Here is a 25048-nt window from a genome sequence, read left to right as displayed (position 1 = left end):
GGTGAACTCTAAATCAAGCGAGAGCATGGGAGGCAAAAACTGGTGATATGACGACCAAGTGGAAGTTGAAGAATGCCTAGGCTTTCCACATTTGGAGTCAAACACTGCCTGATTCAGGGCCCTTTGTCAATATCTTACACTTGGAGGAACTATTTGAGATAAGTGATTACACCAGGTCTTGGTTGCAGTTTTGGAGCAACAAGCTATGATGCTGGTTATCAATAAATCACAGAATACCAGGATTGGAAGGGACCTCAGGAGGTCATCCAGTCCAACCCCTTGCTCAAAGCAGGATCAATCCCCAGATAGATTTTTGTCCCAGATCCCTAAATGGCCTCCTCAAGGAGTGAACTCACAACCCGGGGTTTAGCAGGCCAATGCTCAAACCACTGAGCTATACCCCCCTCCCCCCCCCCAAAGAGAGAGGCTTTCTTTCTTTCTCATCCACATTTTCAGCTGGTTTTACAGATAAACAACTTCAGAAAGACAGTAAGGAAGCAGGCTTTTTTAATATATACATGTATATATAGAGAGCTCTACCAAATTCATGTTCCATTTTAGTCAACTCCAGACATAGGATTTTAAAAATCGTAAATTTCATGACTTCAGCTATTTAAATCTGAAATTTCACAGTGTTGTAACTGTAGAGGTCCTGACTCAAAAAGGAGTTGTGGGGGTTAGGGGCAGGGTTTGCAAGGTTATTGTGGGGGGTTGCGGTACTGCGTCTTCAGAGATGGGCAGCAGCAGCACAGAAGTAAGGATGGCATGGTATGGCATAGCCACCCTTACTTCTACGCTGCTGCTGGTGGGGCACAGTCTACAGAACTGGGTGCCCAGCCACCAGCTGCCGTTCTCCAACCACCCAGCTCTGAAGGCAGTGCAGAAGTAACGGTGGCAATACCACAAATCCTTAAAACAACCTTGTAGACCCCCGCAACTTCCTTTTGGGTCAGGGTCCCAACTTGGAGAAACTCTGGTCTCCCCCATGAAATCTGCATAGCGGGTCTGGGCCACATGCGGCCCGCGGAGGCTCACTGTGCAGCCCGTGGCGGGGAATCAAAGGGCTCTGGGCTGCCCTCAGCCTTGGGGACCCCAGAGCCCTTTAAATCCCAGCCGCAGCCGGGATTCAAAAGCCTCTGAGCTGCCCGCAGCGGCAGGGAGCCCAGACCCTTTAAATCCCAGCTGCGGCCGGGATTCATAGGGCTCTGGGCTGCCCGCAGAGATTCCTGGCTGCGGCTGAGATTTAAGGGGCTCAGGGCTCCCTGCCGCCACAGGCAGACCAGTGCCCTTTGAATCCAGGCGGTGGCTGAGATTTAAAGGGCTCAGGGCTCCCCGCAGCTGCAGGCAGCCCAGAGCCCTTTGAATCCCAGCCGTGGCTCCAGCAGATGGGCTGGGGCTGGAATTTAAAGGGCTCAGGCTCCCCTCAGCAGCAGGAGCTCTGGGCTCTTTAAATCCCTGCCCCAGCCCCACAAAGCTCCGGGTTCCCCCAGCCTCCAGAGCCCCGGCCCTTTAATTTGCCCCTGACAACTCCCAGCCACCTCTTCAGCTGGGAGCCCCTGGTTGATTTAAAATCAAGTATCACCTCCCCACCCCCAACCTTCCTTTTTGGCCCACAGCTGTTTTGGTGGGGCAGCTCTGGAGGAGGGTTTGTTTCTGAAGGGCTGGGCGGTGCTGGGGTGGGGTGTTTCCCTGAGGCCGGGAGGTCCTGGGGGGGCATGTTTCCGCAGGGCCGGGAGGTTTCGGCCCTCAGCTGTTTTCTGTGGAGTAATGTGACCCTCGCTGCTTTACAAGTTGTGCAGGCCTGCTGTATAGTATAGTTTAAAAGCACACAAAGAGACCAGATTTCAGGGTCCAGACTCATTTTTCATGGCCGTGAATTTGCTAGGGCCCTACTAATAGGATAAGTTCTCTCCATTCAAAGAAGTTACAATGAGCAACATTGAAACAGTATTTAAGTTACCATCCTACTCTAGTAAATCTAACCAAGTTACCACTAACAATATCAATAGTGGCTTTAAGACGACTGACATTTAGTCTTTAGAGTCAATTGGGCACCACATGTCTTACACTACTGGTTACTCTACCACCATTAGAGCTGCAAGGGTGGACATGCTAATACAGACAAGATGCCAGCAGGCACCTGTTTTAGCCACCATATGGTCTAGCCCTACTCTGAACATGGTGACCTGACAGCGGATAGAACGCTGTGAGCTGGTCCACTGTGGCACTCCCTCCACTACCACTGCTGTAAAGACAGTCCTTCAGGCTCGCCAGCATGGTGCACTTAAAATCTTTGTTTCAAGATAGTTTAAGTTCTGTAAACTTTTATAGTATGAAGACAAGATATGTATTAAAAAGAGTCAGTGAGAACAGTAGCTTGGGGAAATCCAATTCAGACATCACCTTTACCCTCTACACCGCTACAGGCATTCACAGCAGTTATAATAGTCGTGAACTGGGATCAGCTCACAGTCACTACACTACTGCATCAGTTTTTGTTTTTAAGACTATGGAGAGCTGACTGGAGTCATACAGGCCCACCCTGTAAGCACCAAAACAGGAAACTTTGCATGCTCTACAAAATGAGACACTACACTGTTTTAAAATCTTGATCCTATTATGGTGCCTCTGGCAATGAGATGTGGGGAAGAGAGACTCAGTGCAGGTGCCTTGAGAAGATAGGAACTGTAAGGGAAAAGGAGAGAGATACAAAAATACTAAAAAATGTCCTACCTTAAATACTGTCCCATAATGAAAGGTTACTTTCAGGATTCTAGGAGTGTATCTGATCCCTTCCCAACAAATTCATTGTGTTCTTGTAAGACACATACTTTGCTGTTGGAGCTTGTGCACATTATAGATTTTTGCACAGGTATAGCTACACTGATACAAAATCTCAGGGTATGGCTACATTTGGAATTTCAAAGCGCTGCCGCGGCAGCACTTTGAAGTGTGAGTGTAGTCGGAGCGGTAGCGCTGGGAGAGAGCTGCATGTAAACCACATCCTTTACGGGTGTAGCGCGCAGCGCTGGGAGCTGCGCTCCCAGCGCTGCTGCCCTGATTACACTGACGCTTTACAGCACTGTATCTTGCAGCACTCAGGGGGGTGTTTTTTTCACACCTCTGAGCGCCAAAGTTGCAGCGCTGTAAAGTGTGAGTGTAGCCACGGCCTCAGAGTAAATGCACTGAACCAGTGCGATTTACTTCAGCTTCAAACTCGGTAAAGTCACAACTGGTGCAACCCCAACTTTACACTGGTCAATTCCTACCATAGACAAGCCTTTTAACCCACAACAAACAAAGTGAGGGGGACACACCATTGCATGTCTGTTTATTTTTAGAATGCAGCATAGATTCTAGAGTTTTAAAAGGCCAATTTACACCTTGTATTCCTATCTCCCTGTCCGAGCAGTATTTGCTATTTTATTCTCACTACCCAGTCTACTTTTAAGTGTGCCACACAATCCGCTACTTCTCTTGGGAGATTACTCCACAAGCCATGTAGATCCATCAGGAAGCTTTTCCTAATGTTCAGTCTAAGTTTTCCATTTCTGAATTTACATCCCATTAATCCTAGCTACAGCTTCTTGCGTTTAAGTTATAAGCCATAACATTCCATCAATATAAATGTTGTGCACTCAACAGATAGAGAAGGCAATGCTGTTATCTCTGATTGCAGTGACTCAAAGTTTTAGGAAGGCAGAATGCAATTACGTGGCTGACATCTAGCCAGGGACCCCAGTCAGCTGCACCCATGGAAAAAAGGCACATTATTAAAATCTTGAATATGGGGATAGTTTTACACAGTACTATATAAACAGAGACACCACTATTAAAACATACATCTATACACATTTTACAACTATGCTAATAAGGAATTTTATAACTGAACAAGATAACTTGTCAAACTTGTCCTATCAGGAGAAACGCACATTGAAGAGCAGAAATTTCAGAGAACAAATGCTGAGAATGTATATTGATAGCTAACAAGTCATAAATGCAAGATTTTCCAACTGCACTGAAAGGAGTGAAGAAATCCAATTTAAAATCTTAAGTTAAAAGCAAAAGCCACTACGACAGTACTATGTTTTGTTTATTATTTTCTAAAAGGTCAAAGAGGTACTGAAAGTTATTTTAAAAATTATTTAACACACCACAAGAGATTTCCCTTGAAAATCAGTTTGTCTCTTCATATTTTATAGCAAGTAGCTTGAACAGCAGAACCACAGCACTGCTCAGACTGAAAGCGTTGAATGCATTTCCTCGGGGATGACAGTAAATTTTACTTTTCATGGGGGTTTCTCTTGATGTCTCCAGTGCGGAGGAAAATTTTCCATAGCTATCATTTCATTCTCTGAATGCAGAACTGACTGGGGAGGGGAGGAGGCTGGGAGGAAGAGAGTTTCCAAACTCCTCCCTAATAGCATAAAAGCCACAATGAGAAACTTGAGAGGCTGTCCATTCACATACATGTATTACATACATATTAGTATTTTGGCTTTTTAACCACTTTTTTAAAATGTGGAGTTTCTTAGCAAGCCAGACACACTGTCTGATGGTGTTTATTTGTAATTCAAGCATACTGAGTGATCAGACAAAGGTGCATTCCACAGCAAATATGGCAAGACACCAACTGCAGCACCCCACACCGGATCTCTCTCAATTGCTACCGTGCTCTGGGGTGCTGCAGCAAGCTGGCTTCTCCCACAGCCCCGGGCTGCCCACACAGAAAAGCACTGGTCTCAGCACTTAGTCTGGGTTTAGAGAGCAGCAAATGCTTTCCAGTCTGGGTTTCAGAAACAGCTCATTTAATCTCATGCCACTGTACTGACTGCTCAATACTCAGCAAACAGGTGCAAGTGGCTATTTTATTGCAGATTCCTCCTCTACTGCCTCTTAAAGGAGAGCCCATGCTCTCCCTGCTTGAGCATCTGCTGGAAGGTAGTGTCTTTTATTGAACCAACTTCTGTTGTCATTTGAACAAAGTCACCCCCATCCACAAACAACTTCACTAACTTCTTGTTTATTTCAGTGTCCACCTAAAACTTCCCTCGTTTTCCAAACCCTCTGTGGATTTGACGGAGGCTTTGTTTTCATTACTAAAAAAGGTGTGGTTTTACCACTGGTTAATTAGTGCTCATTTAGTTAGGTATTGTGCTGTAAAATCCTAGTGCAGACAAGGCACTACCGGCAGAGCATAATGCTGATCTTGCAGTAAAAAACAGGGGTGCCTTTGGACAGGTCTACACTTAAAAGGTGCAGCTGCCCACTGCAGTGCTTCACTATGTCCACTACCTATGTCCCCTTGAGTGACCACAGCATTGTCTACTTAGGGGGCTAGATCAGTATAACTACATCTCTCAGAGGTGTGGATTTTTTCCATCTTTTGAGCTGTGAAGACATAGCTTAGCAGGTCCACTTCACTTACTTTGGGCTGTATTCTGGTTTCAGTCACTGTGGCATAACTGTAGAACTCCTCCCCCTAAATCTAGGAATTACTCCCGATTTACACCTGTGTAACAGATCAGAATCTGGGCAATGCATACATCTCCCCTCTTGCTTGGTCATCTAGGCACCACTGTGCTGCAGCCTTACCAGAGTTAAGGTGCAAGCCCTACTAGGGTGTGTGCACGCTAGGGGAACCTGAACCAGTGTAACATCATCAAAGGAACAACATAATGCCTTCCTTTGAGGCCAAGCCCTGAGGCCACCACAGAGTAACACCTGTACGCATCGTTCTGCAGCAGCGCTCCCTCGGGGGATCCGCACCTACTCCGGTGCAAGTTTCCCTCCCCAGGCCAGACCCTTAGAGCCTGCACCCAGGTTCCCAGTCGGGAGTCTCAGCTGGGCAGAGCCCCACAGCATTGCCAGGACCCTCTCAGCAGCAACCCCCCACCCCATCGTAGCCTCTTGGAGGTCCTAAGGAAGAATATCCCCCCGCCCCTTACAGAGGGTCTTATAATAAAAAGCCAATGGGGCCCCCTTGGGATGCTCGGGGCCTTAAGCAATTGCTTCGTCTGCTTGTGCCTAGCGCCGGTTCTGCCCCCACGGCCGCCCCGCAAGCCCAGGTCAGCCTCGCTCGCTTACGAGTCGCCAGCCGGGCGGGGCCGCCCCTGCTGCCCGGGGCGCTGGGGGGAGAGGGGGGTTCTGGTTTCGTCTGACGTCAGGCAGAACTCAGGGCTGAGCCCCTGACCGCGGGGTCACCCGGCCGCGACCCCCCGCACCCGGGAGCGGGGCCGAGAACGAGCGGGCGCTGCCCGCCCGACACAGGCAGCCCCAAGGGGGCAGCGACCCCTCGCCGCAGCCACGCGGAGCCGCCCCCAGAGGGCTCCCCTCGCCGCCCCCCAGGCACCCCGGGGAGCGGACTCGCCCGCCGGCGCTCACCTGGCCCGCGCAGCACCGCGCGGACATCCCGGCTCCAGGCGGCGGGGCTCAGCTCCCAGCAGCGAACGCAGCCGCCTCACAGGGCCCGGGCGAGGCTCAGCGGGAGCGGCCAGCCCGGCAGGTAGCGCTCGGTCCCCGCGTGCCTTGGCTCGGCAGGTAGCACACAGACACCCCCAGCCCCGCTTCGCTCCGGCCAGGCGGGACAGGGCTTGAGCTCAGCCCAGCGCCGCCCCTCGCTCAGAGCTTCCGCTGTCGTCAAGGGCTGCGCGGCCCTCATTGGCTTTCCGCCGCAGGAGCGTCCCCAGCCCCCTCGCCATTCCCAAGCCGGACCCGGCGCTACCCTCCTCCCCAGCCAGCACCTTTAGGGGCGCTCCGCATCCTTCCCCAGCTGGTGTCAACCCTGCTCCGCAGGCGCTGCCGGCTGGGGCTGTGGAAGCGCCCACGTCTCCTTTGGCCGAGGCGCCCCCCAGGAAGGGCTGATGATGCGCTTGGGCAAAAGCAGGACTGTCCAGCTCAGCGTCCGCCCCCCTCCCCCGCCAGCCCTGGGAACGGGAGAGGGGCCTCCCATCCCCATGCTGCTGTAGGGGAAACTGGGGAAGGGAAAGGAGATGGGGCTGAGTCCAGTGGCTCAGAGGAGAATGAGTGTGTGGCTAAAACAAACGATCGGGGTTCAAAATAGAAGATTCTTGTCTAGGGCTGCAGCGCTGTACCTAGACTGCTGGTGTCCCTGGCAGGTAGGTCTTAATGCGCCCCTGGGGGCCAAACCAGCAGAGCACAGCTCTCACTTTTATGAGACTAACACAGAACTGTAACTAGGCATTTTAGCATCTGGGGAGAGCAAGCAGCTTTGTGCCCCCTAATATTTTTTGGTTCATTTTTCCACCCAGAAGTGTTGTGTGCCCCCCCCAAATTGGTTGCACCCCCCACCCCAAACCAGACAGTCTGGGTGGTCTGCGGAGGTGAATTGGGGTGGAGGTAGTGCTCCCCCTCCCGCCCCAGCCCCAGCGCATCAGACTGGCCCTACCAAGCCCTACCATGAAGGCCTTTATGTGTTACCTCTGTTTCTGCCCCATTTTTCCACCTCTGTGGCTTTGTGCCATGGGTTGCTGCCCCGCACAGGTTAGGGCCCTGATAAAACAGCTCTCTCTGTGATGCTAAACACACACACATACTCAGTCATCCCTCCTCCTGACACATGAAAGTATATTTATTTCTGGTAATATTGCAAGCCATTTAAGGGAAAGAATCTGTATAGTATGTTCCTACATTGCAGTGTTTTTAGAGTCAATAATCTTGGGTGTGAGTTTGTAAAACTCCACATGAAACACAGACCTGCAGAACACGTGGCCACTGGGAAGGATTTTTATCCACAACAAATCTTCCCTAAAGTCAACTCAGCTGTTTCACCCCTTCTGCAAATAAAAAAAGAAATCCTGATTGCTTTCAGCTGCCTTCCAGGATGCTTTATTTCAACATCTTCTACTTCACAGTGTAAACAGGAGCCTTTGTTATATCAAGCAGATGGCTGATGAGCAATTAGGAATCACATTATTGTGTTTTTAAAATTAGCTAATTAGTTATTTAGTGCTTTTCTACGGTGCATGTCCCCTGTAGAACCTGAGGCTTCACAAACATCAATTAGTTTATCCTCACATCTCTTCTGTGATTTTTCCATATGGGGAAACTGAGGTACAGAACTACTGAATAGTATGACCCAGCCCCATTCAGGCACATGCTGTGTGGACTTCCTGGATTGCTCTTGCTGACTTCAGTGAGTAACCAGCAGCTACATGCCTGATTTTGGCAGATGCGGAAAAAGCAGGATGTTGGCTCTGTCCCAAATGCCCCAGCCAGCAGCTCCAGAGAAGGACAGAGGGGTGTAAACTGCAACAGGTCAGGAAAGGTGGCAGAGTACTTCAGAGCAAGGAAGGAATTATGTCTCCTAAAACAAATTATTTCCCTCAGTTACTCCTGGAGTGGTGTATCTACACCCTATTCCTTACACAGGGCTGTGCCTAAAGCAATATGTCCAAGATCATACTCAAAATCTGTGGCAGGACTCAGAATGAAATCATATCTTCTGAGTGCCAGTCTAGTGTCTGAACCTTAAAATCATCATTCCTATCAGCTGCTTATGTGTAATTATTATTTTTCAACAAAACCCATAGACTTCAGTGCACTTGTCTTGCACAGTAAATACAGTAGAGTTACACAGCAGGCCTAGATCTTGATCTCACTTAAACTAGTGTATATAAGTAGTGATTTAAATCACTGGAATTACAATACTTGGATCAGATTAGTATGAGCTCAGAACCATGTGACAGAGACTGTAATTGAAGTTAGGCCAATAAAAGATATTACCACACCCACCTTGTCTCTGGTTCACTAACAGGCATTTTAAAAAATCCTTATTTTTACTATTGAGGCTACAATGGATTCAATGTGAAAAGTTTATAAACATAATTTTTAAAAAGGCCACACATCTGCATGATCTCTCCTTGAAAGGCTGCAAATATAAATTTACATTGTGATGAACTGACCTCTACTGGACAAAATCTGAACAGCTCAGCTGTGTCCCATAGGTGTTACAGTGCTCACAGCTGAAGGAAAAGAATCTTTTTAAGCTCAAATGATGGAAGTCTTTGGTTCTAGAAAAGCAGGCTTTGCCCTCTAGCCTTATTGTTGCTGTTAAGTTTTCAGTGAACAATGTGTGTAGCAAACTGAGATCTGAAGTAGTAGATAGCTGTCATGGATTTCTCACATTCCCATAAATAAAAGGCATGTGAAGCATTGTTTTTCTTTGCTATTGCAAACAAAGAAGATGAAGCACAAGCGAAATGTAGATGATATTGCAGTAGTATGACAACTTTTTGAGAAGATGGCTGAATTTAATATGCCCTGCACAGCACTTTTTATAGACTTCTGTCAGGCCTTTGGATCCCACACGTTTGCTCAATGCACTGAATCAATGAGGCAACTTGGCATGCATGGAAAGATACTGTCATTGGCAGAAGAGGTCTGTAATGGAACAGTAAGCAGTGCCAACCAATGGCAGATAAAGCATGGCTTCCTTTTTCCCCAGGGGTCCAGCAAGACTGCGTGTACCCTCAGGGTTATCCGGTTATCTCGCCCAGTGCCTTCTTCGGCCAAACAGGCCTAGGTATCCTAAGGCTGGGGCCTCAACCTTTTATTACCCGTTCAGTCACACAACTGCAATCACACTCTTTCACTTAACATATATTCCATCACCTCTACATTTTATTACCTATTCATTCTTTAACATAACCATTCTAAAATCATTGGGGCATGACAGACTTCAATAGACCTATTCATACCACTTGTTACACATGAACAGGAAACAAGCATGATAAGAGTGCAAGGATGGAGGAGTTAACAAATCTTGTTCCTGAGTTCAGGAAAATAGCTGTAAACATATCACTTTAGAACAGACTTTGTGTCTTGGGATGTGCTTCTACAATTAACATAGACCTTGTAAACTGACAGGCATATTTCAACTATCACAGACTCAGTGTGCTTGAGAGACATATTTCTTTCTAATGGTCAGGCCAAATCTGGGGTTTGTTCTGAGCCATCCTTTCTCACATTTTCCCATAACAGAAATGTATTAATTATTACTTTAATCCAACAAGTTCAGTAATAGAAATGTTAAATAAGATTAGTACTAAAACTGATCCCTGAGGAACTCCACTAGTAATTTGCCTTCAGCCTGACAGTTCACCTTTCAGTATGACCTGTTGTAGTCTCCCCTTTAACCAGTTGCTTACCCACCTTTCAATTCTTATATTAATCCCTATCTTCTCCAATTTAACTAATAATTTCCCATGTGGAACTGTATCAAATGCCTTACTGAAATCCAGGCAGATTTGATGTGCATTTCCTTTGTCTAAAAAATCAGTTATCTTCTCAAAGGAGGAGGTCAGGTTAATCTGGCATGATCTACCTTTTGTAAAACAATGTTGTATTTATCCCAATTATCCTTCACCTCTGTAGCCTTAAGTACTTTCTCTTTCAAAATTTGTTCCAAGATTTTGCATATAATTGAGGCCAAACTAAGAGGCCTGTAGTTTCCTGGATCACTTTTTTTCCCTTTCCTAAAAATAGGAACTATATTAGCAATTCTCCAGTCACGGGATACAACCCCTGAGTCAGGGCCGGCTCCAGGCACCAGCCGACCAAGCACGTGCTTGGGGCAGCACCTTGGGGCGGGGCGGCGCTCGGGGTTTGTTTTTTTTTGGTTCAGCAGGGCGGTGCTGGAGGGGTCTTTTTGCTTGTTTGTTTTTGTTTCAGCCGGGCAGCGCTCGTGGTGGGGGGAGTTTCGGTGGTGCGGCGCTCAGGTGGGGTGGGTGCTTTGGGTGGCGCGGCGCTCGCAGGGGGGCGGGGGCTTAGGGCGGTGCGGCGCTCGTGGGGGGGCAAGAAATGCTGCTATATGGTCGGTGATCACATGAGCACCAAAAGCTTTAGTAGTGCAATAACATTGCCAGTGATGGACATAAACTGAATATCGAGCATAAGGACCTAGCCAGAGATTAATCTGAGTGAGGTTTAATCTGCAAGGAGGCCCTGTCCCTGTGGGATTTGCCATGATGATGGTGACAGTAGCATGACAACAGAGGCAAGGAAAGTTTAACTTAGCTCCCCAGCTGGTGTAAATCGTCATTGTTCCATTGAAATCAATGGAGCTGTGACAAATTTGTAGTAGCTGAGGATCTGCCCCCAAATGGCTGCTTCCTTGCTTTTGTAGATTTATGCCAGAATCCTAAACTGAAAATTCTTTGCATTGATATGTGACCAAAAGCTCTGTCATGGGCTCTGTGCAAACACCAGTTAATAATAATTCCTTTGAAAGCCTAGTGAAGTGATGTAGATTGTGGGAATATGGCCCATAGCCTTTATTAAATACTCAGGATAATGTTGATGCAAGTCTCTAGGAAACCTGCCAAATCCTGCAATCATCCCTACCCTGCCAAGCACACAATATTCCGGAGGGATTTGAAAACATCTCCTAACTACATCATAGTGATCAGAGACATTATAGTGGAAAGGGTTGTGTAATACAAACATTTGCAAAATGACACTTTCCTGGAAGTAAAATATTTACGTCAATGCAGAGACTTCCCTTTGAGGTCTGAAAATTTACATATAAAATACTCTTACCAAAAACTTTGCAACTTTTGCTTTTGGAATTGTAGTTTTCCTCTCCATTGTAAAGTAAGGGTCTTTGAATGCACTACTTGGAATGGAACTCAGAGAGGATAATTGGTTGAGGCACTACTCTGGGTAAAAATTGATCTAGAAGAGTTAATAACACACAATCTTAGCCAAAAGCATTTAGTGCATAAAACTCTTTCCTGTAAGTTGTCTATGCAAACAAAAGTACTAACTTGGCATTGTGCTCGCAGAAGATGCAATATGATGTAGCAGTCCTAGGTGCAATACAAGTTGGTAGTCTGTCAACTATGAAGCCTAAATGCACTGGGATGGTGCAGTTTTAATAAATGTATCCAGACTTGAATTCTATTTTGTGGTTTTCTTAAATATATTCATTATTTATGGACATTTGTAGGGCACTTACCATTGGACCAGATGAGTGATCCTCTCCCAATGCTTCTGTCAGACAGACGTTGTCATCTCCATTTTGCCAAAAGAGAAACAAAGCCAATAGTGATTTACAGCAACGGACAAGGTGACTAAATAGTCTGGGGCAGAAATGGGAAGCATCTAAGATCTGCTGATTTCCTGTGATGCTTGTGCCTAGCCACAAGGTCCCTCTTCAAAAACTCAATGCAATTGCAAAGTTAAACATTGGTGTGGTGGTTGATCCCTTTGCTGGCTTTCCTCAGGTCATTTCATTCTCCCACTACTCACCTTGTCCTCAGACAGCTTCCTCACAGCACTTTTCCGGGAGGGTAATTGCAAGCTCTTGTCACCTCTGCTCCAGATTCACCCAGGGCTTGGCTTCACTACTGAAAATGGCACTTTTTCTTTTTTAACCTCAGTCTGCTAACAGGCACGAGTTACCCCAAGGTCAAAACACACTGAAGATAAAGCATATTCATTTTGCTAAGGTCAGTCTGTGGAGCGGCATGGGGCTGTTTAACTCTGCCTTAGCTCGTTTTCTTGCAGAGGGAGCCTTGAAAGTGGAAGGAGATTGGTACAGTTGAAAGGCACAAACAACTGGGTTCCATTTCTGCAGCAGGAGGTGGGGAGTGGGGAAAGAACCTGACAAACTCTCCTCACCCCACACAGTGCATTGTATTTCACCAGCATCCAGAGTTGCCAGCTGAGCCAGTGGTGTAGTGATTAAAAAAAGGAGTAAACTAATTAACTCATATTCTCCTAATTTACCCTCCTGAGCTGCCCCACTGTTCAAACATAGTAAGGGACAGTCCCTGCCCAGAAAGCAACACAGAGAACATCTAGGAGGGAGAGCAGAGGCACAGAGACTTGCCCAGGGTCTCAGCAGATCAGTGGCAGAACCCAAGTCTCTGGAGTCCCAGGCCTGTGCCTTACCCAGTGGAGCACACTACCTCTCACAGAAACTGAGCAGTTTACATTTGGCGTGTAGCCCAAAGAATTGGTTCACTCCCCTCCTGCAGAATCCTCAGACCAGCCCAGTGCATTGTGATGGGGTGGTAGTGAGCAACCATGAGTTATTTGGGGGTGACGTGGGGCGCAAGAATTTTTTTATAAGTACATGCAAAAGTGCAAGCATCAGCTCTGGAATCAAAAATGTAAATGAATTAGTTTTGTATGTTAGCTCTCCAATCCCTTCTCATAAGCTCCCCGGGCACTCATTCCTGTGCACTGTCTTGCTATCTACCTATGCTCTGACCCATGCCTGGAAGTGGCCTACCTTCATATTCCCTCTGCTCAGTGTCCTCAGGCCCAAAATGATTGCGTGCTTGCAAGCAGTTTCACTGATCTCCGGTGTTTGGTACAACAGACCAACGCCCAGTGTAAGCCTGTGTCCCAGCATGGAGCCACTTGGCTGGATCATCCTTTTTTCCCTCCACAGTATCACTGGAATAACCAGCCCAGGGGAGTTCCTATATAATCTTAGCTGCTGCTTCAGTTGTGGGTGGATGAAGCACCATTGTTTGTCCTGCCACCCCTTCCCCCTATTCCCCCTCCCTGCACTTGCTACCACATTGCTTCACATGGCAGACAAGTGTAGAACCTCCCCTCTCCAAACTGGCAGCTGACGAAGGTTGAATGCAGCAGCATTTTTTCCAAAAGAAAAATGCTTGCACAAAAGTAAAAAGCTTTTTGGCTGTAGCTGGGACAAATGTAACTTACTCACAAACTTTAAGGCGAGAAGGGACCATCACAATTATCTAGTCTGACCTCCCACATATCACAGGGTTACAGAACTTCCTCCACCCACTCCTGTGAGCTAAGATCCAGGCCCCACGCCAGAGCCTGGCAGCTGCGCCACAACACCATCCAGGACCGCCTAATGAAGGCCATCACCCCGCACCTGGGAGAGATGGCTGTCAACCGCACCATCCCCGACACCGACAGCCCACTGCACCCAGACATCGTCGTCACGGACGAGGACCGGAAAAAGATCATCCTCGTCGCTGTGACGATCCCATTCGAGAACAGGACCCCGGCCTTTCGCGAAGCCCGAGCCCGCAAACTTGAAAAATATACTCCCTTGGAGGACACCCTGCGGACATAGGGCTACGAGGTCTACACCGACGCTCTGATCGTTGGGGCCCTGGGTGCCTGGGACCACTGTAATGAACGTGTACTTCGCACCTGTGGGGTGGGCCGTCGCTACGCGCGGCTCATGAGACACCTAATGGTCTCGGACACTATTTGATGGTCTAGAGACATTTACACAGAGCACATCACCGGCCACCGCCAATACCAAGTGTGAGCCGGCGTGACTTTGCGAACCCATGAGGGGGAGGAAACTTGTGGACCTCCCCTGCTGGACTTTATCCCCTGAGCCCTGAACCCACCGAACCGAACTCCACCACGTGAGGGTCATCCTATCCCCATTACCCAGCCCGCTTATCTTTACCCATGACTGTCTGTGACCTGTATGTATGAGCGATGTACCCCCACTGCTTCCTGACTGTATCTTGATCTCACCCACCGTACACCCCACATTGGGAACATGGCAGACTGTATATGCTATGTGCTGTTCAATACCAAACTACTAGCATCCCCCTATACAGTGTATGCTACCCCCGATGATCAATAACTGACTTTTCAAACTCTCTATATCGTTTATTTTTAAACATTTTCTAATAAACTTTTAAATCTGTTCTTATCAGTTTAATTTTTTCTGATGGACAGCTGCAAACCACTGTCCTAAGATGGAATCTCCTGCAGCTATTTTTGAAAGAATTGATGCTGCCCTACAGATCTATGCTTCTGCTGAAGCTAATTTGCATATAGATGCTGCTGATCTGCATATGCCCTGCACTGCTGAAACCTTGGAAGAAATTTCTGTTTCTTCTTCTCTTTCAGGTATATCGTCGTCAAGTGCTGCTGTTCCTGTGTGCTCCACATCCCAGAAAGCCCAACGGAAACCTGGCCCAAAGACCCAGACCACCAGCAAGGATGAAATCAGAAGCTGGCAGAAAAAAACCACAGCAGGCACCTCTACAGGAAGATTAAACAGCAGAAGGCCAGCTCTTTGGGACGTCACATCCAGGAGGAAGAACATCTCGACAGCTCCTCAGGAGAAGGAACCCAGAAGATCCCCACCTGCTTCCCAGGTCCAGGATGCTGAACACCGCCCTGCTGCTACCGAGACGGACGACACTGGAGGAGCCCCTCCAAGGAAGCAGGACCAGGATACTGATGGGCACTCCGCCTAGAAGGACACCGCTGGAGGAGCCCCCCCAGTGACTGAAGACCAGGATGCTGAGGGCCGCTTTGCCAGGAAGGACGCTGCCGGAGGAGCCCCCTCACCGACTGAGGACCAGGATACTGATCACCGCCCCACAGGGAAGGATGCCCCTGGAGGAGCCCCCCAGATGACCAAGGACCGGGATGCTGATCGCCACCCTGCCAGGAGAGACGCTGCCAGAGGAGTCCCTGCAACAACCGAGGACTGGGATGCTGATCACCGCACCGTCGGAGGAGCCCCCTCACCGTCCAAGGGTCAGGATGCTAATCACCACCCTGCTGAGAAGGACACCGCCGGAGGAGCCCCCCCGATGACCGAGGACCAGGATGCTGTTCATCTCCCTGCTGAGAAGGACACCGCCAGAGGAGCCACCCAGAGGACCGAGGACCAAGAGGCTGATTGCTGCACCGCCGGGAAGGATGCTGCCAGAGGAGCCCCCCAAACGACCCAGGACCAGGATGCTGAGCGCCACTCCACCGGAAACGATGCCGCCGGAGGAGCCCCCTAGAGGACTGAGGACCAGGATGCTGAGCGCTGCCCTGCTGGGAAGGATGCCACTGGAAGAGCCCCCCAGATGACCCAGGACCAGGATGCCAAGCGCTGCCCTGCTGTTCCAGAGGGGGATGCTCCAGAAGGAACAACCTCCCCAACCCGAGACTCTGAAACTTCTTGCCACCCGCCTGTCCAGAGGAGGGCCACTCGAAGGGGAATGGACTCCAGAGCCCTGGATCTCAATGCCACACGCTGTCCTTCTGGGCAAAGAGACATCATAGCCAGTAAGTCCAGCATACTCCCAGGAGCGACTTCATCTCCTCAAGCTTCTCCACCAGACCCAGAGGAATCACCTGGTGAGTCTGCAGGCACAACAGGGGTCCACCCCACGGAGAGTGAGGCAGGTGATGACGACCACATCTACCTCCAGGACCCACTCCCTACAGGCCTCCTCCTCTGCCCCTTCTGCCTTCCCGTCCACAGAGTCCAGACCCTCGGGGCCCTCAGCAAACACATTCACAAGACCTACAACAAACGGATTGCTTTCCGGTGTAGCCGCTGCAATGCCCCCTTCGAGACCCAAAAGAAATGCAAGTCCCATCACGCCACATGCAAGGGACCCCTCGCGATCATGAAGGTGAACCCTGCTGACGTCCTGCGGGCTCCAACCACGACTCCCACCGATGGTCCGGCTTCAGCACCCCAACCAGCATCCCCACAGTCACGGCAGATAAGGGGGGACCAACCGCTAATCGAGGAAAGCGCAACCCCCGCCTCGAGGACCGATGATGCCACCAAAAGGACCAGCCCCATCTCCAGAATCCCCACGCTGGACCCTGCTATGAAGGGGATCACTGCCACCTCCCAGGTCAACAACCTCACCAGACGCCTCAGCAACCAGGGCCCCGCTGTTGGGATGGCACCTACCGCAGCGGGAAACGTCGCCCGAGCCCCTGCCAGCAGGAGACCTGTCACATCGTCCCAGGTCGCCTGGAAACTTTCTGAGCTGAGACGTCTCAGTGCCTCCTCGATGCCCAACCAGTGTAACCCCATCCCAAGAAGAATCAGTGCCCCATCGCGCATGGCCGCCCAAGACCCTGCCCCCGGAGACACCAACGCTGGCCCTCGGTGCACCCTGTGAGCACCAACCACAAGGGGAGCCAACGCGACTCCTCAGCCCGCACCACAAACACCACCTGTCGGGGGAACGGGGACCACCCCCCAGACTGCCCCGCACACTTCTACCATCAGAGGAGCCAACGCCACAGTCAGACCACAGCACCAGATCCCCATCGTCAGACGAACCGGCATGGCCCCAAAAGACACCAGGCCGATCCCTGCCGCCAGAAGGTCACGCACTCCTACAGCAACCCCTCAAACAACAGCTGCACGCGGAAGACCGGGCGTCACCCCCGCACCCACCGACCCGAACCAGGTCCCACCAACAACCAGTAATGCTGCTACCCCACCACTGACTCTGCCTCGGGAACCAACCGGAAGATCCCCTGAGCCGCAAGTGAGGCAACCCGTTGACCAAGCGGCGAACTCACTACCCACGCAGACCGAGGAACCCGAGGACCAGCAGCCGACCGTCCGGCCAGCCACGTCCTGGCAGGCCACCTGGATTGAGAAGCTCCAAGTGGTAGCCTCCTTTGAGGAATTCGACCTGCTCATCGACAGACTCACCCGCGAGCTCTCTACAGAGATTGCCTCCAAGCGGATGCCAAACTAGGAGACCATCCGGCCTGCCTTCAGACAGCCCATCTCAAATCGCGACACCACCACCACCAGAGGAGCTGGGAGAAGGAACACCGGCTGCCGCTATGACCCTGCAGCAGCCTCAAGGATCCAGAAGCTGTACAGAACAAACCGCCTCAAGGCCGTAAGAGAGGTGCTCGATGGTCCCTCCTCCTACTGCACGATCCCGCCCGAGCGCCTCTACAACTACTTCCTCGGAGTGTTCGGCGGCCTGCCCAGCAACGACGCACAGCGACCGGAGTGCCTCCGCCCCCTGCCCCGCGTTACCAACACAGAGGACCTAGAGGCCGACATCATGCCTAAAGAAGTGACGGCCAGGCTCTCCAGAACCAAAAACACTGCGCCCGGAAATGATGGTGTCTGTTACAGCTATCCCCTATTCCATTTTGTTTCTTACAGCTGTCCCCAGACTCCATTTTGTTTTCTGTTCTCCTGTGGCCACCCTTCCCTGGCTGTTAAGTTGTTTACCAGGGCCACTGCCCTTCTCAAAGGGAGGGCCCCTTAAGTTGTTTAACAAGAGCCATTGCCCTTTTCAAAGGGATGGCCACTTGTGCTGCGTGCTAAGTGGGACCACTGCCCTGTTCAAAGGGTTAGTCCTGTTATCACCTCGTTGAGCCTGGGCTTGGTGTAGGGTAGGCAATGTCCAGAGCTGCAAGACCTAATGTGTTTTTAAGATCCTGGGCATGAGTCATAGGCCTCATGTGCTCTTGAGTCACCTATTGCACAGGACTATGTCCAGGCATGTCTCTGGGCTTACCTTCAGTTTTTTCCCTGTGCCCTCTCCCCTGTGACAGAGGGAGCCTATCAGGATTACTGGTGGGAAACTGCCCAAGTTTGCCTTTAAAACCAGACATTTTTGAAACACACCTCAGAAAGGTTCCTGCATTGCTGCCTGGTCTGATCAGCCAGGGGTTCTGGGGGGTCCTTTCTCCGCTCTCGTTTTATTTTTTGAGCGTACCCCCGTTTTTTTGAACGCCTCCCCCCCACGAAGAATGAATTGCTACCTGAGAGATCTCCTGATTATTGAGACTGTACCGAGCCCTCCTTGCCTCTTCTGATGTTGCTGCTGCTTCTGCCTTTGCTGCTGCCTTGGGGACTGGTAAGAATCCCTCTGTGAAACTTTCTATACTTTTATTTTATTATTTTAGCTGCTGGCTCTGTTTCCCCAGCACACAGACTCAAGCTAAACCTTGGTCTGTGTCTTAAAACCTCTCTTAAACTCCAGGGCTCTTTGCCGCTAAAAATAAGTTTGTGCCGCTGCTAAGCTCTGCTCCTGTGGGCTTTGCCTTGGGGCTCTCTGCTTTCAGCTGTATCCACCGCTGTAGCCACCATCCCTTGGCTTCCTTGGGAGCTGGGTCCTGGACACATACCACTCTCCCCTCTGTAACCTCCCCATAGCATAAGGTGCACCATAGGTCTTGTTTTTTTTAGTTTAATAAGTCATAGTTTGTTAAGTTTGTAGAGCTTGTAAGTTTCAACTGCCTTGTTATAGTTTACTGTTTTGTTGCTCCGTATAGTTGCTTGTTATAGCTTTGCTTAGAATTGTGATATTTGTTGTTTTGCCTAGTTGTTGGTTAAGATAGATAAGGTTTTTTGCTGCTTAAATTCGCCTTCCTGCTGTCCCGATCTCTCCCTGAACTTTCCCGTGTCTGTTTTTTCCCCGCTCCAATCTCCCCCTCCGTGTGCTCCTCCGTGTCTCCCTGTTATAACCCCTTGCTGCTTCTCCCCCTGTATAACTTCCCTAACCCTTTGCTGCTTTTTCCCCCGCATCTGCACTCTCTCCGAACTTCCCAACTCCTTGCTGCTTCCCCCCCTGCGTCTGCGTCACCCTCCGAACTTCCCAAACCCCTTGCTGCTTCTCCCCCTGTGAAACTTCCCAAACCCTTTGCTGTTTTTTTTTTACCTTTGTTTTTGGTGTCCGCTGTTGCTTAAACCTCTCTCTAGCCCTTCTTTACACGTCTCCGCTGCCCCTCCCCTACCAAAGATCACCATCACACTGCTCCGTTGTCCTTGCCCTGCAGGGCTTCAGAGTCTCTCGCTGCTTCCAGCCGCTCGTCTGCATACCACTAATCACTCACCCCCCCCCTCCTGTTTCTTGACCCAGCCTTTATATTGATATTATATTGTTGTACTGTAACTCACATTTTACTTGTAATTATAACACCCCATTGGTTGCCTCCACTTTTCTGATATACTTTGTATTTACATTGATGCCACTGTGTTACATTGTGTATCGAGCTATTAACTCATATAGAAGCTACCATTTTATTTTGCATTTCTTTCGGGTACGCTTTGCATTTCCACACTGTATCTAGAGTTGCTTATTGACTGTACTGTATCCCATTGTGCTGAACCCCACTTGCTGTAGCCCACTATTAGAACTCCCTACACTGTTCAATAAGAAGAACCCCCCCATCGTTGTCTATTGTAAACACCCTATACACCCCATCCCATCGTATTTCATTATTAAATTCCCACCACTTCCTTTTTTTTCCTTTAATAAAAAAATTAATTGGAACCCCAGCTGTGTGGTAATTGCTCCCCAAGATCCCATATACCTGCAGGCAGGGACAGACGGCATCCCCTACAGCCTCTTCAAGAAGCGAGACCCCGGCTGCCTTGTGCTCTCCGACATCTTTTAACTTGTGCCGGCACTTTGGCCGGTCTCCCACCTCCTGGAAGAAGGCCATGACCGTCCTGATCCACAAGAAGGGCGAGCGAGACGACCCCAGCAACTGGAGACCCATCTCCCTCTGCTCTACGATGTACAAGCTGTACGCCAGCTGCCTGGCAGCCAGGATCACGGAGTGGGCAATGACCGAGGGAGCCATCAGCCCGGCCCAGAAGGGCTTCATGCCATCGGAAGGGTGCTACGAGCACAACTTCCTGCTCCAGACCGTCCTCCAGACAACCAGGAGGGCGCGGAAGCAGTGCGCGATAGCGTGGCTCGACCTGGCCAACGCCTTTGGGTCCATCCCCCACCATCACATATTCAGCACACTCCAGGAGTTTGGGGTGCCGGAGACCTTCCTTCGTCTAATCCGGGATCTCTACAGGGACTGCAGCACCACCATCCGCTCGGTGGAAGGGGTGACCACCGAGATTCCGATCTGCAGCGGCGTGAAGCATGGCTGCCCCCTCAGCCCAATCGTCTTCAACCTCGCCATGGAGCCACTCCTGTGGGTGATCTCCGACGGCGCTGACGGCTTCGACCTGCATGGCGAGAGGGTGGGCATATGCGGATGACCTGGTCCTACTCACGGACGACCCCGAAAGACTCCAGGGCATGCTCAACACCATCGGGAGAGTCACGGACTGGACGGGACTCCGCTTTAACGCCAAGAAGTGTGCGTCCCTCCACGTTGACGGGAGTAGGACGGACTCAGTGCTGACAATGGAATTCCTCATCCAGGGCGAGTCTGTCATCCCCCTGCCGGAGGGGCAGGCGTACCAACACCTTGGCACGCCGACGGGCTTCCGTGTCCAGCAGACCCCCGAGGACACCATCTGGGAGATCCTGCAGGACGCCGCCAAGATCGACGCATCCCTGCTGGCGCCGTGGCAGAAAATCAACGCCCTCAACACTTTCCTGATCCCCCGCATTGCCTTCGTCCTGAGAGGATCCACCGTGGCAAAGGTGCCCCTCAACAAAGCGGACAACACCATCTGACAGCTGGTTAAGAAGTGGATGTCCCTACCCCAGAGAGCCAGCAACGAGCTCGTCTACATCGCTCACAGGCATGGTGGCGCCAATGTCCCTCGCATGGGAGACCTCTGTGACATCGCGGTCATCACGCACGCCTTCCGCCTCCTGACGTGCCCGGACACCATGGTAAAGAATGTGGCAACGACCACCCTATGCGCCGCCACCACTAAGCGAATAGGCAGAGCTCCTTCCGACCAAGATGTAGCCACCTTCCTGAGCGGCTCCCTGGACGGCGAATTCGCCTGGGACAGGGGCAACATGCCCCCGCTGTGGACCCGCGCCCGCAATGCCACACGCCGACTGGGAAAGCGACTAGGCTGCCACTGGGTATGGAGTGAGGAATGGCGGGAGCTGGGAGTCCTGGTGCCGCGGATCGAGACAGAGGGCAACACCATCGTCAGCCCCGGAGCCAGAGGCATGCTGGCGAAGTCCCTGAAGGCTTCCGTCCAAGCGCTCTACATGGACACCCTGAGGAAAAAAACGGACGAGGGCAAGGCCTTCGAGGTCACCAGCAAGTGGGACTCCAGCAACCACTTCCTCCCTGCGGGCAGCTTCACCCGATTCGCCGACTGGCAGTTCATACACCGCGCCCGACTGAACTGCATCCCGCTCAATGGAGCCGTTCGCCACAGGAACCCGGTCAAGCGCTGCAGGAAGTGTGGGTACGCCACGGAGACCCTGCCCCACGTCCTGTGCAGCTACAGGCCCCACGCCAGAGCCTGGCAGCTGCGCCACAATGCCGTCCAAGACCACCTAGTGAAGGCCATCGCCCCGCACCTGGGAGAGATCGCTGTCAACTGCACCATCCCTGACACCGACAGCCCACTGCGCCCGGACATCGTCGTCACAGACGAGGACCGGAAAAAGATCATCCTCGTCGACGTGACGATCCCATTCGAGAACAGGACCCCGGCCTCCCGCGAAGCCCGAGCCCGCAAACTTGAAAAATACACTCTCTTGGCAGACACCCTGCGGACAAAGGGCTACAAGGTCTACACCGACGCTCTGATCATTGGGGCCCTGGGTGCCTGGGACCACTGTAATGAACGTGTACTTCGCACCTGTGGGGTGGGCCATCGCTACACGCGGCTCATGAGACACCTAATGGTCTTGGACACTATTCGATGGTCTAGAGACATTTACACAGAGCACATCACCGGCCACCGCCAATACCAAGTGTGAGCCGGCGTGACTTTGTGAACCCACGAGGGGGAGGAAACTTGTGGACCTCCCCTGCTGGACTTTATCCCCTGAGCCCTGAACCCACTGAACCGAACTCCACCATGTGAGGGTCATCCTATCCTCATTACCCAGCCCGCTTATCTTTACCCATGACTGTCTGTGACCTGTATGTATGAGCGATGTACCTCCACTGCTTCCTGACTGTATCTTGATCTCACCCACCGTACACCCCGCATTGGGAACATGGCAGACTGTATATGCTATGTGCTGTTCAATACCAAACTACTAGCATCCCCCTATACTGTGTATGCTGCCCCCGATGATCAATAACTGACTTTTCAAACTCTCTGTATCGTTTATTTTTAAACATTTTCTAATAAACTTTTAAATCTGTTCTTATCAGTTTAATTTTTTCAAATGGGCATCTGCAAACCATTGTCCTGAAGATGGAATCTCCTGCAGCTGTTTTTGAAAAAATTGATGCTGCCCTACAGATCTATGCTTCTGCTGAAGCTGGTTTGCATATAGATGCTGTTGATTTGCATATGCACTGCACTGCTGAAGCTTTGAAAGAAATTTCTCTTTCTTCTTCTCTTTCAGCTACACCCTCATTGACTGCTGTTCCTGTGTGTTCCACATTCCAGAAAACCCAATGGAAACCTGGCCCAAAGACTCGGACCGCCAGCAAGGATGAAAACATCAGGAGCTGGCAGAAAAAAACCCCAGCAGGCACCTCTACAGGAAGATTAAACAGCAGAAGGCCAGCTCTTCGGGACCTCACATCCAGGAGGAAGAACATCTCGACAGCTTCTCAGAAGGAGGACCCCAGAAGATCCCCACGTACTTCCCAGGTCCAGGATGCTGAACACCACCCTGCTGCTCCCAAGATGGATGACACTGAAGGAGCCCCCCCGAGGATCCAGGACCAGGATGCTGATGGACGCCCCACCGAGAAGGATGCCATTGGAGGAGCCCCCCCAACGACAGAGGACCAGGATGCTGATGGCCACCTTGCCAGGAGAGGTGCCACCAGAGGAGCCCCCCCAACAACCGAGGACCGGGATGCTGATCACCGCCCCGCCAGAAGGGACTCCGCCGGAGGAGCTCCCCCAACGACTGAGGACTGGGATGCTGATCGCCGCCCTGCTGGGAAGGACGCTGCCAGAAGAGCCCCGCAGATGACCGAGGACCAAGAGGCTGATCACCACCCCTCTGGGAAGGATGCCGCCGGAGGAGCCCCCCAGATGACCCAGAACCAGGATGCTGAGCGCTGCCTTGCCAGGAAGGATGCCGCCGGAGGAGCCCCCCACATGACCGAGGACCAAGAGGCTAATCGCCGCCCCGCTGGGAAGTATGCTGCCGGAGGAGCCCTCCAAATGACCCAGGACCAGGATGCTGAGTGCCACTTCACCGGGAAGGATGCCACCAGAGGAGCCCCTCAGAGGACTGAGGACCGGGATACTGAGCGCTGCCCTGCCAGGAAGGATGCCACCAGAGGAGCCCCCCAGATGATCCTTTAAACAATCCAAATAAATAAAATAATAGTTAACACATACATTGAGGTCAGAGAGGGCCAAAGCTCATGCTACTCACATGAGTAGCAATCACGTGAGGCTGAAGTCAATTTCTTGTGTGAGGAAGGGTTGATCCTCTGAGCAAGTTTTGCAATACCAAGCCAGTGTGGGTAATACCTGACGCAACACGTTAAAGACCAAAGAGGAAAAGATACCCAGATAACTGGTCTTGGGGTATAGCCTGGGACTCACTGAGCAGCAAGCTAAGGGGTAGCTGAAAGCACTTTGAACTCAGGTGAACTTTTCAGAAAGCCTGCCTGATGGCAATTCCTGCCTAGAGCAAGGAAGAGACATCACTGATAGATACTTTTATTAGTCTCTAGTGGTGGTTTCTAAGACCTGGTTTCCATAGTTTTTGTACCAATTTGTTTTGGTTGGGGGTGCACTTACATTAGTCAATTTTCGGGAGCAATCTATACTAATCTGAGGCTTTACACTGTTATAACTGAGTCAGACTAGGGTTGTACCAATGTAACTATTTCAGGATAAAAATCACACCCCTAACCTAAATAGTTAAATTCATACAAAAACTGTGCAGAAACCACCCTGAAAGTTACAACGGATTCTCTAATATGCTTACACTGCATATCAGTCAATCCTTCACAGCTATTATCCTTCATGAGGGGTAAAAATGGAAGGTCACAAGGCTACTTGCTTTTGCCTGTTATGCATCATATTAGTTCCTCTTTTAAAAATAAGCTATTTTTTGTTAAGTTAGCAAGGGCACAGGGACAAGTCACCACTGGTGAGTCAAAGCTCTTTCATTCAGCATGGAACTCTCAAAAGTTCTCTCATCCAGGGCTTCTCTTGTTTAAGTTCAGTTGTTCCTTCATATTCTTCTCCCCTTTCCCAGTTCAGCTCTGGTTTTCTCTCCCTTGCTGCAGAGATTGCTAGGATCCATGGGATGGGGAAACCATGGTTCTTTCTCATTCTGCACTCCCCCAGGCCCTTCCTTCCTCATAAGACAATTACAAGAAAACTCGGTGAGGTGGTTTGCCCTGTGCCCACCTTCCATGGGAGAAGAGGATCTAACTTAGCTGATTGTATTTTATGTTCAGTTATGGC

At 50.6% G+C, this 25048-nt stretch overlaps 3 protein-coding genes across 4 annotated transcripts in view; 2 read left to right on the top strand and 1 right to left on the bottom strand.

Annotated features, from left to right (window-relative positions):
* SERINC5 (serine incorporator 5) overlaps positions 1–6590 on the bottom strand; it is a 66018-nt gene extending 59428 nt beyond the window's left edge. For both annotated transcript variants that reach the window (XR_007773528.1, XM_050947045.1), the window contains exon 1: positions 6385–6590. Coding sequence is in view for 1 of the 2 variants with exons in the window: in XM_050947045.1 (XP_050803002.1) it covers positions 6385–6411 (27 nt within the window). In the remaining variant the exon portion in view is untranslated. The remainder of the gene's footprint in view (positions 1–6384) is intronic.
* The window catches only part of LOC127047924 (cardiomyopathy-associated protein 5-like), a 478816-nt gene that overhangs the window by 299006 nt on the left and 154762 nt on the right, over positions 1–25048 (top strand). The window lies entirely within an intron of this gene.
* LOC127048011 (bile salt-activated lipase-like) lies at positions 17794–24349 on the top strand. The gene is made up of 2 exons (XM_050947087.1): positions 17794–17877; positions 23010–24349. The coding sequence occupies exons 1-2, from the start codon at positions 17817–17819 to the stop codon at positions 23927–23929; spliced, it is 981 nt and encodes a 326-aa protein (XP_050803044.1). The 5' UTR covers positions 17794–17816; the 3' UTR covers positions 23930–24349.

This window comes from Gopherus flavomarginatus, chromosome 3 (genome assembly GCF_025201925.1).
Source record: "Gopherus flavomarginatus isolate rGopFla2 chromosome 3, rGopFla2.mat.asm, whole genome shotgun sequence".
Lineage (NCBI taxonomy): Eukaryota > Metazoa > Chordata > Testudines > Testudinidae > Gopherus > Gopherus flavomarginatus.
The sequence above is the reverse complement of the archived record's forward strand: the minus strand, read 5'-3'. Positions and strand labels throughout refer to the sequence as shown.